Source organism: Corylus avellana, chromosome ca11 (genome assembly GCF_901000735.1).
Source record: "Corylus avellana chromosome ca11, CavTom2PMs-1.0".
Taxonomy (NCBI): domain Eukaryota; kingdom Viridiplantae; phylum Streptophyta; class Magnoliopsida; order Fagales; family Betulaceae; genus Corylus; species Corylus avellana.
Window position 1 is genome coordinate 7,171,057 of NC_081551.1, and position 16,861 is coordinate 7,187,917.

Consider the following 16,861-nt stretch of genomic DNA (forward strand, 5'->3'; position numbering starts at 1 on the left):
TCTTTTTTGAGAAAGTGGGGGGGGAACCATGGCCCCAGCCGGTCCCCCCCTCCCTCCGTCTGTGTATATATATATTTGGTAAAAATTATTATTTTTTTAAATTTTTTAAAGGGTAGCGACGTTTTAATAGTGAAAACGTCACCTTCTAGAAGGTGGCGTGCACTGTTCACATGTCACCTTCTCAAAGGTGATGCGTAATGAAAACTGCACCTTTTAGAAGGTGACATGCACTGTTCACACATCACATTTTTTTTTTGACATGTCCACACAAGAAAAGGTGAAGGACGGATTCAAACTAGTGACCTCTGCTTTATGAAGCGTGGTTCACAACCGATTGAGCTACCCTTTAGGGACCACACATCACCTTCTAAAAGGTGCCGTTTTGCACAAAATGTAGCTATTTAATGCTGTTTTTACTGTTTAAACAACATTACCCCAAATTCCAGTTTATGCACTTTTTGTCATTTTGAAAAAGTCGGTATTTGAACTTCACTAGCTTAATAATGACATTTTTTGGGCCAAGAACGTCATTATCTTTGAGTCATTGAATTGGAGAATTTTTGTAGTGCGATGGACTAGAAAGTTGGTAAGATTGGTCCTACGTAATTATCCTATATGGTTATCGTAAAGAAAAAAGATAGAGGTTTTACGAGGGACTTCAACACCTCAAAATGCAGCCTTGATCTCTAACCATACTTCATTCCAGTACTGCACTTAAATAGAACTTACAACATTGACTTAGACACAAGGATTAGGACTTATCGTCCCACCCGGATTTGGACTCTTACCTAACTAAGATTAGGACTTTAAGGTCCCACTCAACTAGGATTAGAACTCTTACATAAATATCAAGACTAACACAATGCTACTCCCAGTAATCTGAAAGAGGTAGGCAGGGATACTAACACGTAGAGGATTGTAACAATTGACTTAGTAAGAGGGCTAACATATAAAACAAATAAAAACTACATGAAATCAAATATAATTTTTTCTTCTAGGAGAAAGTTTACATGGACGTAGGAGCTGGACATGGAGGATTAGATATCTCAGTAATCCCTTCTAACATCAAGAGGACACTTTTCATGGAAGGACGAAGAGCTGGTTCATCTTGAATACACCAGAGTGCAACCTTAACCATATTCTCCAAGGTGGCCTTATCTACTTCTTCTCCACGCACAATCTTGTCCAACTCTCTACCAATGAAGCATTTATAGATCCAAGTAGAAAGAATCATCTCGTCTTCGTTTGATATGTTAATCTCTATGTTCCTTCTGCAACACAAAATTTCCAAGAGCACTATTCCATAGCTGTAAACGTCTGCCCTCACTGATATTGGGTTGTTCTTATACCATTCAGGTGCTAAGTAACCTCTTGTCCCTCGAATCCCTGTGAAGGTCCGAGTTTGATCCGGCATTAAAAATTTTGCCAACCCAAAGTCAGAAATTTTAGCGGTCCAAAAATCATCCATTAGAATGTTTTGAGGCTTTATATCACAATGGATAATTGGGGCCTCACACTCTTCGTGTAGATAGAGGATTCCTCTTGCAACATCTCGTGCTATTCTCACTCTCTCATCCCAGTCTGGACGTCTCTCAGCTCTAAAAAGAAGATCCGAAAGGGAACCATTGCTCATGTACTCGTAAACCAAAAGCCTTTTAGAGCCCTCGGTGCAGTAACCCAGCAATCGAACTAAGTTCTTATGGTGGGTTCTCCCAATTGCTCGCATCTCTGCCTGGAACTCCCTTTCACCTTCTTCAACTAATTTCTCTAGTCTCTTTACTGCAACAAGTCTTCTACCTTTGAAAAGTACCCCTTTGTAAACTGCTCCGAAGGAGCCCTTACCTAACTCTTCTTTGAAGCCATTTGTAGCTCTTTTGAGCTCATTATATGAAAATAATCTCAATGTGACCTCCTCATTCAGGCCCAGGTTTCCATTTTCTAATAGCCTTTGGTACCTTAAAACTCGACTTTTGAAAACGTAAATGCCACAGATTCCAAGGGCAACGCATGACAATGCAGTAAAGCCTAAAGTCACAAGAAGAATTTGCACTATTGCTGTTTTGCGTACGTCCTCAAGTGGCATCTCTTGGTTATCAGTTTCGTTGCTATTCTTAAGGCTTGTTATACCAGCCTTAAAAATTGCCGTGGTCTCCAAATTTGTAGCTCTTCTTACATATCTGAGCGGAAGACTTTGTTTCTTGCAAGACTTACTCTCGAATAGTGCCGCCCCACAATTGCAATCTTCCAAACAAGACCTGCTGCATTCTTCCTTTGTTGACATTGGTGCCTCAACATAAGGACGATCTCCCCACTTCATATTCTTCATGGTTTGGATGCGATATAAGGCTTCATTTTCTTTTCCACCTGTACATACTGCTTCCGAAAAGTTTCTCTCACAGCCAAGAGACCTGTCATTCGGATATACAAAATCAGTCCCAGGAAGACAAACACAGTATGGCTGGTTGTCGTTGAATGTGCAATAGCTGTTGAAACCACACGAAACTTTCACAGCACATGGATCTGTGAACGCTTGCCATAAAGTTGATACATTGAAGTCGCCACTTTCATTATAGGCATGAGAATAGAGACGGAGATTTCCATCAGAATCAAGAGTTGAGCGATAAATTATATTATTGTTGGGGGCCGAAGATGCTCTATTTTCATACAAGGTATAAACTGTGTCTGAAATAGTGCCGTTGATGATGAGCAGAGTGCCTGTATTATTGAGATAAAGGTGAAACTTGGAACCATGACCGACAGTGTCTGTGCTCCAGTAAGCATCTCCTGAGGTGTCTCCGGTGTTTTCTGGGTATAAAACAAGGTTTCCATCATCTTGCATCCTGAGATGAAACCGTGATCCGGTTGAGTGGTCAGTCCTGGTTAAGCTGGAGAAGAGTTGACCTCCGGCGAACAAAGTCTGACCTCCTAAAATGGTGTCGGTAGGATGATCAAAACTCTGCCAAACTATGTTGGAACCATTGTCATAAAGCACAAAATTGCCTGAGTCGAGCATGGCGGCATAGGAAACAGAACATATTGCATTCGCAATGAGATTCTGTTGTCCTCGCTCACTTCTCAAAAGAAGCATACCCTCCGTTGTAAAATCCAGCGTTGCATTTGAGGAGATCGGTGGATCATCACGATTTGCCGTCCACACCACTGACACCACTTTTGTCTTGTCTTTACCGACGAACCAAATTCCTACCGCAAAGCCACTGCCTTGCTGGTAGAACCCAAATGCAAATCGCCCAGCAGGAGAAACCCATGAATAGTACCGTTGATTAGTGGGAGAGAGTGAAGTGCCCGGGTTTATACGGCCAGATTGCTTTGATTGAGCTCTTCCACCTGCAAAGGACATCAACAGAAGGAAGAAAACAATGGATCTGGGAGCCATTGGACGGGGGGTAAAAGAAAATGGTAGTATGTTTTCTGTATTCAACTAAATGGTAAGAGAGATCAAAACAGAGTCTTTTCTTTTTCTTTCTTATACAAACGTAGAAATATTTTTTTCATCGCTTTGGACGGATTCACACATTTGTTTCTCCGTTGACTGCAAGTTCCCCTTTAAGAGTGGAACCACACAATTAGCCTGGGTGTCGCGGAGGCTGTGTTCCACGTGCAACTTGGCTATTTAACTATTTTTCTACCTGAGCTCATTTGCTATTTAGCTATTTGAGCTCAGGGCTAAAACTTAAGACATAATTAATAGTGAATTGGCTTCCTATCCCTTGCCTCGTCAATCTGATATCGTGAATAAAAACATGATTTACCTATGGAATTTTTTTTTCTTTTTTATATTTAGAAAAAGCTTTGTATCTATTGAGTGCAATATATATATATATATCTTTTGAGAGTGGGATTTCATCCCAGTGCTTTGGTACTTTATATATGACACATAAAATACCCCTTTTTCTTTGTAGCTTATTTAGAACCGATCTTGACGGTGATTTAGATCTGAAATCAATACCGGATCATCTTTTGTCATTCCTATTCCTATTCTTTGCCTTTGGTAAGATTGTTAGGGAGAAAAACAGAGGAAAGAGATTTTTTTTTTTATAATAACTTAACGATAAGGGCGGCACTTGTAGCTCACCCTCGGTTTGGTGAAAGGAAGAAAAATCTGCTCCAAATGAGTATTTTTTTTTTTTTTTAGATTTTCCTTATATTTAGGACGTGCATTGGTTCATACAAAGTTTTCCTCCACTTCAATATATTAAACTAACGTGTGTCCAAAAAATGTATGTGAAAATTATATACTTCATTAAAAATTTATGTTAGAATTGTGAATAGATATCAGTCTAATACATTGGGTTGAAAGGAATTCTTTCGACTCAGCTTCAAAGAAACTCTATCCAATCAAAATGGTCGGTTTATATTTAGATACAAGACAATGATTTTTCTCCAGATGGATGTTATCGATCCAGGAGAAGAAGAGGGCGATACCATCTTCATCCAAAGTCTCTTGACGATTATATTTCTGCCTCGTCCACTAGCTTATCCACATCACCACCAACAGGCTAACAAGTGAATACTACGCCTGTCCAGCGTCATTGAAGTAGCCACCTAGGCAAAACTGTAAGCCTAATATATTATTCCAAGCATATATGTCATAAAACATAGTTATCAAATATCACAAGGAGAACAGAATCTACACAATTTGATACTCCATGTCAAGCACCTAGAAGAAAATGTCTATCAAGACATCTTCATGTATCGATATAGTCTATAGACAACGTGACAATGTGATCGAAAGTACAATATCATTAGTAAAGCAGGGAAATTGAGGATGCTTTCTTTTGTAGTGAACTGATTTTTGATGATCTGCTGGTCCAATTTTTTTCAAACAGTTATTTTTCTTCTTTCTAGATGGAGTGAGGAAGATCTTTTACGATAAATTATATATGTTTGTTTGGCTTCTCAAATGGATTATCATACCCCACCCCCACCCATCAAAAAAACAAAAAAGGGGGCTTTGCATATGAGGTACTCTCCTTTCTTTATGTCCTCATTTGTTTTGACATTTAAGAGGAAAATGATCCACACGGGTATGTGAAACAGATGCATTAGTAACAGGTGCAGCTAAAACAAAATATGCTACAGAAGTATATCATCAGACAGAAAATTCAGATAAGCAAATCACTGTACTTTGCAATGAAACAATGCTCTAACAGGTAACAGTAGCTAAGACACTCTTTCTTTCATATGGCAGATTGAAGATGGTGAAAACATAAAGATGAATCATCATATCGGATAAAACAATGGCCAAGGCCACTTCGGTTATATTTTGATTTCCACTAATTCAAAATTTCTTGCTCACATGCAATAGAAAACCAAGAAGAAAGACTAGGCTCACAGCCTGATTGGGGTCAATAATACAGGCAAGAGCAGCAGGGAATGATCAGAGATAATTCTTGGTTGCAGTTTACACTGTTAGCTATGGAAAGGAGGTGAGAGACATTAAAGCTGAGGTACCGGAAAGGCAAAATAATTGACACTTCATTTGAATGATTTTCACAATGTCCAGCTTTACTTACAAGGAGAGTGTCCCACAAGGAATATCCCGCATAGGAGTTCCCAAGAGTTGATATTTAAGTTGCCACTCCTTTTCTTCTCAAAAAAATATGCCGATAAAATTCATTGAAGGACAGGCGGTCCGCTGCAACATTACAGGAATATATAAGGTACAAGTCTAAGAGATGACTCAAGAGTAAAACAATATATAATTTTTCTGGGAGGAGGTATAACAAATAAATATTTTCAGTTAAGACAATATGCTAAACCTGGATTTAAAGACAGTAGCCTTGAACAGATATCAACACAGTCGGGATGCAAACCCGGAAGGAATAACTGAGAAAATGGAAGACATTTGCACGTCTTGATGTTCTGTAGCAGCTGAGGGAAACAAAACTTTTAATGGTGATTGTACCCCGTACATCTGAAGGACCCTTAATTTAGGACCATGGTGATACCTGAACGTTAGTCCTACCACGAAAAGGTGGATAGCCATTCAGAAGCTCAAAAAGAATTGCACCAACACTCCACATGTCAACCTATAGCAAAGCCCCAAATCTAAGTTATTCCCAGTTCAGAACAAAAGGATGAGATTTAGCAATGATCTTACTTTTTCATCATATCTTTGGAATTGAAGAACTTCTGGAGCCATGTATAATGGGGTTCCACAAACTGTCCCAGCATAATCACTTGGATGTACAGATCTGTCAACAATATGAAAAATTAATGCCGGGAATAACTTAGAAATTCAACAAATGTTTCATAATAAGAAAAGTATAAATTATGGGAAGCTGCATTACTGCCCTTCTGCTATGATTTTACCTTGAAAGTCCAAAATCAGATATCTTTAGGACTGCATCATCCTTGGGGACAGAGAGAAGAATATTCTGTGCCGTTGGAATCACCATGATAAGAAAATTAAAAGGAACTCTGATCTCGTGAAATTGAAAATTTTAGCAACACAAAAGTAATTTTTTTCTAAGCAAAGTACAAACATAAAAAGAAATTCATAGCATAACTTTGCTTCTGCAGCTACCTATTAGACTGTAATATTAGTTAATTTTAGCAAGTTTTGTTCCTTTTCTTTATCTTTCCCTTTTGTCCAGAAATTATCGCAAGGTCAGACAAACACAAACATGCCTACAAAAATTACTAACTTTTGAAATTCACAACATCATACAAAAGTTAGAATTTCCCCCATGCAACATCTGAACATTTAGAAATCGCCTTTAGTATGGAAGTTCACTTTTTAAGTTTTAACTTTCAAAGTGGCAACCCATCGGTGAAGTCTATAAAAAATGATCCTTCAGTGAACAACATAGGACTAAAATTTTATGTCATCTTTTCACTTTAGATGAGGGATCATCACGATCTTATAGCATCATATGGTACGAACTAACTAATTGCCAGACTGGATGGTTGCTAATCAGAGAGAAGCTGCATGCTGTATTAATATGGAAAACAAGAAAAAAAGGAACTCACTTAAAGAAAAACAATACAGGTAGACTTGGTAACAGAACACCTACTAAGTAGGTTAAAAAATGCAGAATAGAACCATAAGCTCTCATCTCCCTGTTACCATCTACTTGCCTATGACCAAATTTCTTACCTCTGGTTTCAAGTCCCTGTGAATGATGTGGTGAGAATTCAGTACTTCCAGAGCAGCTCCTGCATCAAAGAGGTCAAATGCAAAATGCATTATGTTCATCTAATGCAAAGCATGGAAGCAATAGCAGCAACTATGAAGCCCAGCTATTGCTAAGAAAGCAAAGGAGTTACCGAGCTGCTGCATAAATCCTCTGGCTATCTGTTTTTGAACTCTCCTATGGAGTCGAATAAATGAAGCAAGATTTCCGCCAGCACAAAATTCCAGGACAAGGAAAATACTACCTTCAGCCTGAGGATGAAACAAAAGAGAGCATACAAGAAATTGTTTTTAGTTTTCTGTGTAAAAAAAATATTCTAGATTCTTTGACTTAAGAGTATGCAATGAGCTTATACTCTTACTTTAATACCTGCTCCACACACCGTGACTGACAATGTTCTGATTCATTACAAAACAAAAAAAAACAATGTAGTTTCTCTAGGTTCGCTACCACACAAGATGCTTGGGCCAATTTAGTAAACTACGCACACTAGGATTCTTAATACAACGACCAGAGATCCCCTTCAAGGGTATTGGCCTATTTTCTTCAATTCAGTAATTGGACAGTGGAGGTTCTCAATCATCACAGAAAACTTGCATAATTAATGAAACTAGTCGTTTCAAAAAGAACTGTAACTTTAATTTTTTTATTTTATTTTTTAAACTATATCTCACTATTAAAGCAATTCGCTTGCACCCATTCCATGCAGTTACAGGTGCACTTATAATCTAGATCAGATAATATTCCATTTAGTTCTAAAATCTTGGCTTGGATTGGGAAAAAGATTAATTTACTTTATAAAATCTTGATCAATTATTTAAAGAGGACAAATCTCTAGTCAAAGCCAGAGGTGGGATTGGGGAGGGAAGAAGAGGGATCCAGACCAATCGACGTGCATATGATGTCTGTGTCACTTTGAAAAACTCATTGGAAAACAATTAGAAAAGGTAACAGAATGCAGAAAGCCAAAAATGAAGCTCATTTAGTTGCTTGTACAAATGAGGACTATACATTTTATTGAAAGGTTAACAACACTCAGATGGTGCTCAGGAAATTTCTATGGCCTTCTGTCCCCAGGCACTGCAATGGGTGAACTAACCCACCAACGAATGGGTCTCACAATTCTTCTTGAATATGACCCCTTGCCTTCTCTTCCACATATCAAAACCAAGGTTGGTTATGGCAAACATCTTAGGTTTTGGACCTTCGGTAAAGAGAAAAGAAGAAGAAAAAAAAAGGGGTCCATTTCCAAAAGTGACTGCAAAGAATATGTGGCAAGCGTTGGGCCTCATGAATACCACAATGGAGTCAACGAGCAATAAACTAGTTTTAATGTGATAGGGGCAGCAAACAGTCAAGTGGGTTAAACCAAACATCTTAACTAGATCACCCATCAAGACAAGTAGGCCAAGAAATTGTTGTGTATATAATCAAGTGATGTGGCAAGCGTTGGGCCTCATGAAAACCACAATGGAGTCAACAAGCAATAAACTAGTTTTAATGTGATAGGGACAGAGAGAACCGTCAAGTGGGATAAACCAAACATCTGGAATAGATCACCCTAGGGACAGAGAGAACCGTCAAGTGGGATAAACCAAACATCTGAAATAGATCACCCTTCACGACAAGTAGGCCAAGAAATTGTTGTGTATATAACCAAGTGCATGTGGCATCTTAAGTTCAAAAGAATTGAGTTATTGCTTTTTTTTTTCTTTTAATAAAATAGTCGTGAAAGCACTAGACTCTCGAGCAAAGGAAAAGGCAAGAACAATTAAATAAGTGCCAAGACAAGCATGAGCAGAAATTTGCATGTGTGTAACAGCAGAACCTCTACTATCAATTTGTTAGAATTTAAAATAGCAGAAGCTCATTCACACACAAAATAAATAAACAGACATGTACACAAGACTATTGTGGGATTGTGGGATTGTCATATGAGGGGTATGAGGAGCAGATGTGGGCCCTGTTATTGAAGCAAACCAGAATACGAGTAGTATGGTTAGCACATCTGAACTTTTCGCTAAGTTGGATACCAAAGGAAAAAGAGAATTAAAGCGCATCAATTATGATGTAAAGGGAAGCCCGTATAACAGAGATAAAGGAAAGGGGAGGGGACTCCGTATGATTAATGAAGCCTAAGATTTTATCTTGGAATGTGAAAGGGCTGAATAAGGAGGAGAAGAGGATGAAGATTAAGGGCATTATTAAGGAGTGGAAGGAAAATATTGTTTGTCTGCAGGAAAACAAACTAGAATTCATTATAGGGAGGTGGTAAGAAGTTTGTGGGGCAGTGTTCATGAGGATTGGTGTTATTTAGGGTCGAGTGGGACCTCTAGAGGAATTTTATTCATGTGGGATAGAAGAGTGGTAGAAAAGGTGGAGGATGGTGTGAGGAGATTTATTGTTGTGTTCTTTTCGGTCTGTAAATGATAAGTTTGAACAGGCATTTGCGGGCATGTATGGTCCTAATAATGACTGACAGGAAATTACTTGGGGATGAATTGGGTGGAATTATGAGTTAGTGGGAAAAGCCATGGTGCAATCGAGGAGATTTTAATGCCATTCTATATAAAATAAGAGATCAGGAGATACCAGTTGTTCTTCAGCTATGAGGGAGTTTTTAGACTTCATCTTTGAACAGGGGCTCATGGAGATTCTTCTTGTGGGTGGTAAGTTCACTTGGTCCAACAATTGGGAAGATCAATGTTGGCCAAGAATTGATAGATTTTTACTCTCTCCTGATTGAGAGGGACAGTTTCCTGATGTAGTTCAAAGGAGACTCCCTCGTGTTTTGTCAGATCATTTTCCTTTATTGCTAGATTGTGGGGTATTGAAAAGAAGTGGTGGGAATTTCAAATTCGAAAACATGTGGCTGAGATCTGAGGGCTTTGCGGATCAAGTGAAATTATGGTGGCAGAATTATCAGTTTGAGGGCTGTCCCAGTTATGTGTTTGCATGCAAACTGAAAGCTTTGAAAGGTGATTTGAGAAAATGGAATGAAGAAATTTTTGAAGGTGTAGGGGAGCCAAAAAAGGCTTTATTGGAGGTATTCGAGAGCTAGATGTCATTGGAGAAGGGAGAGTATTGGCTGAGGAGGAAAAGGTGAGGAATGAGGATTTTGCTAGGGAGTTGTTGAGGTTGCTTCTATGTGAAAAAGTGAGCTGGAGACAGAAATCTCGGGGTCTTTGGTTGAAAAAGGGAGATAAGAACACTAAGCTTTTCACAGGGTGGCGAACTCAGATAGAAGAAATAATACTGTCGATTCTTTACTTGTTAATGGGTCCTTATTGTCAGATTCTACAGAGATAAGGGAGCATATAGTACAGTTTTATATGCAACTGTATTTAGAACAGTATAGTTGGAGGCCAAAGATGAATGGACTCTCTTTTCAAGCCATTGGTGAAGAGGAGGGTTCTTGGTTGGAAAGAGACTTTGAGGAGAGTGAGGTTTTGAAGGTGGTTAAATATCTGAATGGAGATAAAGCCCTGGGGCCTGATGGATTTTCTTAGGGTTTTTTTTCAAACATTTTGGGAGATTTTGAAAAAGGATATAATGTCAGTTTTTAGAGAATTTCATTGTAAAGGGCGGTTTGAGAAAAGTATTAACGCTACTTTCATCTCTCTTATACCAAAAAAAGTTTGGGGCGGTAAATATTAAGGATTTTCATCCTATCAGCCTAGTTGGTGCAGTATACAAAATAATTTCTAAGGTGCTAGCGAACAGATTGAAACAAGTGTTGGAGAAGATCATATCAAATTCACAAAATGCACTTATCAACAGGAGACAAATTCTAGATTCTGTTCTGATTGCAAATGAGTGTATTGATAGTCAACTCAGATCAGGAGTACCAAGTTTAATATGCAAATTGGACCTCAAAAAGGGATATGATCATGTGAAGTGGGAGTTCTTGTTATTCTTGTTGGAAAGGAGGGAGTTTGGGGAGAAATAGAGAGCATGGATAGTTTTTTTGTATTTTTACGGTTCACTATTCTGTTTTAATAAATGGAGCCCCCATCTGGTTTTTTTAGTACTACTCAGGGTTTAAGAAGAGGGGATCCATTATCACCTTTACTTTTTGTAGTGGTTATGCAGCCTCCAAGTAGGATGATGTCAGCGGCCATAGTGGATAGGGGTCTTTTGGATGGTTTTACAGTGGGCTCGAGACAGACTACAGGAATGGTTGTCACACTTATTATTTGCAGATGATACTTTAATTTTTTGCGAGGATAATGGTAAACATCTTCGTAATTTGAGATGTCTTTTTGCGTGTTTCAAAGCGATCTCGGGGTTGAAGATTAATTTGTCGAAGTCCAAGATCATTCCTATTGGCAAGATGGATGATGTAGAAAGGTTGGCTGGTATATTTGGATGTAGGGTGTTTGTGTTACCAATGAAATATCTGGGACTTCCTTTGGGAGCACCATACAAGTCAGTTACTATATGGAATGGTATTGTAGAAAAAATGGAAAGGCGGTTGGTGGGGATTGGGGTGGAAGAGGCTATATTTGTCTAAGGGAGGGAGGTTGACGTTGATCAAAAGTACTTCGTCCAATTTACCCACTTATTATATCTGTGTTTCCTAATCCTTCAAGTGTGGCGAAAAGGATTGAGAAACTGCAAAGAGATTTTTTTATGAGGAGATATCAAGGAGGAGTTTAAATTCCATCTAGTTAAATGGGCAACAATTTTTCTTCTTGATATCATCTAGTTAAATATCAAGAAGAAATTTGAGGTGCGTTCATTTTTTCATGAGTTATCTACTTCCGGGCGTTCTTCTTTTCCTTGGAGGAGTGTTTGGAAAGTTAAAGTCCCTTTGAGAGTGAGTTTTTTTGTGTGGACAGCAGCTCATGATAGTATGGCAGCTTTGACATATGCCAAGGATCCCATATACCATCGCAGAACCAAACACATAGACATTTGGTTTCACTACATTTGTGATGTTGCACAAGGATAGATGATCCTACAACATATCTTCACTAGCAGGAAAGTAGCGAATCTTCCTACCATGGCTACTGCTGGAAGTGTCTTCTAGACTCATATCTGGATTTTGGAACTTTGTAGGACTTAATCTGTGTTGTTTTGAGGATACCTTATTGGACATTTGCAATTATTAGTATCTTTTGCATTAATGAAATGTTCATTTTGCTTCATATTGTGATTTGGTTGATACTACATGTAGAGCACACATATTTAACGTGTCACTAGGCTAAGATCAATCCACTCATATGGATGATCACCCTAACGATAGCGAGTGGGATGAGACAAGACGATTATTTTGGCGGTTAGAAAGTAAGAAAGTAATTATCTTGGCACTTCAGTAGCGTGCAAGATAAATTCCAAGTATGTCGCCTTAGCTTGGCTAAGATAAATTCCAAGAATGTCGCACATGAAGTCTTTACATAACTTCATGAAGCCTGAATAAAGCAAAATGTGAGATCTGAGAGCTTCTCTAGCAATAGTAGTCAAAATAGCTACTGAAAAGCTACAAATTTTTACTTTAACTACTGTTTTTCTATAGACACTCCAACAAATTCTCTATTCTACTCTCTATTTTATTTAAATAGTATTTTTCAATTATTTTTTTATTTTTTTCTTCTCTCTCTAAGACATGGCAAATGGGAAATTTTTTTTTTTCCTTCTCTATTCTACTCTCTCACTAACATGGGAAATGTTTCGATCTGCCTTTGGTGTTGAAGAAACAGCAGCAACAGAAAAAGAAGAAAATGAAGCAAAGGAATACCCTTTCTTCTTGCTGAAACAACCACCCATGATGTTTAGTGTAACCCAGCATAGCCAAAGAGAGAAAGCTAGCGTGTGTGTTTGTCGAAGAATGCAAGAAAGAAACAATGGGGAAGGTGGAATGCTTACTTAATAATGGATTAGTAGTAACTTGGGCTTTGTTTGGTAAAGGGGATGGGGTTGGCCCAAACACTGTTCATCACCATTTCCCAAAAAAATCAACATCAAAACATTCCAACTTTTTCACTTTTTATATCAAATCATTCACTTTTTATTATTATTCAAATAAAAAAATCACTACAAAACAAAACTTTTTTACTTTTTCATACCACTTTTTTATTTTTTTTATACCAAACATTCTTACTTTTTTTTCATATCAATCTACATCAACTATAATGTCTAGGCCAACCCATTTGCCAAACACCACCTTGGAGGGCTACTGCTAAAGAGGTCGAGGAGGGAGAGAGAGACAGAGAGGGAGAAAGAAGAATAAAAAAATGGTTAAAGATGCTACAGTGAACTTTCAAAACTTTTCATTTTGAAACATCTGCTGGAGGGGTAAAATAGATCACAATAGCTATATTAGCTATTATGAGCCATATGAAAGATCTGCTCAAGATGCTCTTAACTCGACATGTGACTGTGCTAAGAAACTGAAGTTAGGGTACATTTATTGTGACTAGATTAAGATTTGTATGGCTTTTGAGCGTGACAAGCTGAATTGAGTGGAAGCTCTGATGCAGCATATATTTTACACTATATGTGCTATAGACGACAAATTAAGGGAGTGCTTGGATGAATCCCTGCTCCGTCACTATGTGAGCCCTAATGGACCAAAATAATGGTATAATTTATGCCCTTTGAACCTAGAACTATGTCATGAAGTGAATACTTAATATCACTACTTTAGCATGTTATCTTAAGACCATGATTAATACGATCCTGTGAAGCATTTCTAGGAAAACGGTCTTGTCTAAATGAATTGACATGAGTGTCTAGGGAAGAAAGTTTGAAGCACAACCTTATTGTATGGCTCATAACCCAAGCAATTATGTCATTTTGTTTTTTATATAATCGCATATTAGATGGTACAAGGTTTATATTTGCTTTTGAGTTGTAAATTCATAAGGGATCAAAGATCCTTGATCTGGTGTGATCAAATAGTCTGCAGCGTGGATGAGATATAACGAGTGAGGTGCAATGTTAGTTAGATAGTGCGTTAATATAGCACTCCTACCCAATGCCTTCTTGTGAGGTCGCAAGCTTTATTTTCTGTATGAAGAGATGATTGGATGAAATATCATAAGGAGGTAGCGTATGGACAAGGCACCCAATGTGGACGAGCGGGAGATGCTGGAAATTAAACACTCAATGTGGACGAGCGGGTGATGCTGGAAATTAAATTGACTCATGGATTGTCTACATAGGTTAATGGAGTTATAATTCAAATTGAGATAATCTTTTAAGGATTAACAAGTAGTGGGTGAGGTGGTTATTTGATAACCACCCACTTTTTTTTTCTAATCAAATGCGGGAAAAGGTTACAAGAAAAACTACCCACTTATTTGATTTATGGCTAAGTTGTCTCTAAAAGGACTCCACTAGTTTTGAGATGTCTAATTTCCCTCTACTAGAACTTCTCTCTCCTTCAGAATCTAGTATTAGAAATTCTAAGTTGGTTTTAAAAAAACTCAACATTGGTTTTGCAAACGCACTCATAAGACCATGAGAAAAATATTGCTCCTCTCTCTACATTCATAATCTATAGGGTATCCATCATCAGCCCTAGAATTTGAAGTGTGAAGTTTTAAGGAGACTCTGGTAGCCTCCTAAGTGACAAAGAAGAGCTCTGCTTCGTGAGATCATGCATTGGAATTTGGACGTCAGCCATAAGACAAGCAGAAGATCCAACAGTTTGGAGTGAGGTATATGGAATAAACCCCTATTTAACAAATTTTGTCTCCACTGACTAACTTCCTACATAGTACATGATGAACAATCAATTTATCTAGGCCCTTGGTAGAAAGTAGATCACCTTTCCTAGGTTTCATTCTTGCTTGTGAACGAAACTCCATGCATCCAACCTAGAAGTAGGTTAAATAACCACTTGTCCCAAAAGCTAAAGTTAATAGGAAGTGGTAAATTTAACTATTTAATCAACACTTTAACACTCCCCCAACATGTGGGCTCAAACTCTATTTTAATATGTAAGGCCAACAAGTAGAATATTTAATTGAAATTGGAGTAAATGACAGAGTCAAGCTTCAATTGTAGGACATGTGGCTCTAATATCATATTAAATTACCAATTATCTCAAAAGTATAAGCTCATATTATAGGTAAATTTAATTATTTAATCAATACTTTAACAGATGGATTGTGTTAGACATAAGTGCTTGTAATTTCAATTGTAGCTGAAATTTCAGGGTTTTCCCTAAAACTAATCCTAGCTCTCTATCAACATCACAAAGTGTGATGTGCCAAACACGCCAAAAAAAAAAATCAAAATTAAAGAAATGGGTCATAACAAATACCAACCAAGATCACACCAGAACGCCAAAAACACATAATTACCGACGAAACGCCCAGATTTAACAAAAAAACGAAAAGGGTATGCGACGAGAGCTGAGAAGAAGCTAAAGACAATGATACCGCGAACCTGGAAAAATTAGAAAAGGCGGACGATGTTGGGGTGGTTTACAGAGGACAAGAAGTTGAGCTCACAGTCCAAGCAGCTCCTGAGGTGGCGGTTCAGCCTGGACAGGTATACCTGCTTCAACGCCACCACTTGGCCTGCTCAACCTGTGCTCGGCCTTCCACACTGTGGAGAACAAACCCTCTCCCAGCTTCGATTCTAGAACATAGTCTCCCCCTTTGACGGGTTCGGTGTTACTGGGTGCAGTTTCGGTTTCCATTTGCGTTTCGAGCTCATCGACAATGGCACGGTTTGTAAATCCAAGGTATCGTGTTCGCCCATCTGTATGGGTTGTTAGTTATACGTGGCATGTCGCCAAATACAGGGGCTCCTTTGGAAATATGCCTTTTAAATGATGCTTTTTTTTTTTTTTTTTTGGGTTAACTACCTAAAACTCTCTTAGGTTTTACTATTTTATTTTTTTTCTGAGTTTTTTTGTATTATAGGAAGTACATGTGGTTTTAATAAAAACATAATTGGTCCTTAGCTAACTTAACGGAAATGACACGTGGATTAATTAAATCTTGCCACGTGTCATGTAATTTATTTTTTAATAAAAATATATTTTTTCAGGAAAAAAAACAAGAAAAATTGGGGGTGCCCAAAACCACCCCTAGTGGAACTAGGGGTTGAACCAAGACCAGGGGTGGCCGGGAAACTTCACCCCCAAGACCCACATATGAATTGGTTCCCCACCCCATATTTTTCTTTTCTTTTCTTTTTTGAAAAAAAATTTTTTTTATTAAAAAATAAATTTCATGACACGTGGCAAGATTTAATTGGTCCACGTGTCATTACCGTTAAGTCAACGGACGAAATGACTAATTTGGTCTTTATCAACACCACAGGTACCTCATGTGATACAAATCAAAACGCGGGGAGAAAAAAAATAAAGTAGTGAAACCTTATGGAGGTTTTAGGTAGTTAACCCCTTTTTTTTTATTATTGTAATGTAATATGAGTGATTATGAAAAATGTTAGGGGTCAATAAATTCTTCATATTTAGCTCATATTCTCTTACAATCAATCTCTAGATTTGTAAACTTACGTAGGAGAAGTGCTATGGAGACAAACAAATGAGTTAAGAAAAATTTTTAAACTGACGTGCAAGGGTTTTTAAATTAAAAAAATGCAATTCTCTCTCCCTTGTCTGCCACTCACGGTCTGCCACGTTAGTTTGAAAGTTATTCTGGATTCATTTGTTTGGCTTTTTTTTTTAAGAACATGAGTGATACTATGTATATAATGTCATATGATTATATTATTATTGT

The 16,861-nt window shown here is 37.9% G+C and overlaps 1 protein-coding gene and 1 pseudogene across 1 annotated transcript; both read right to left on the bottom strand.

Moving 5' to 3' along the window:
• Positions 1 to 701: 701 nt before the first annotated feature.
• Positions 702 to 3,497, bottom strand: LOC132166370 (G-type lectin S-receptor-like serine/threonine-protein kinase LECRK1). The gene has a single exon (XM_059577174.1). The coding sequence runs from the start codon at positions 3,392 to 3,394 to the stop codon at positions 1,007 to 1,009; it is 2,388 nt and encodes a 795-aa protein (XP_059433157.1). The 5' UTR covers positions 3,395 to 3,497; the 3' UTR covers positions 702 to 1,006.
• A 742-nt stretch (positions 3,498 to 4,239) lies between these two features.
• Positions 4,240 to 15,843, bottom strand: LOC132165941 (serine/threonine-protein kinase ATG1t-like; annotated as a pseudogene).
• Between the last annotated feature and the right edge of the window lie 1,018 nt (positions 15,844 to 16,861).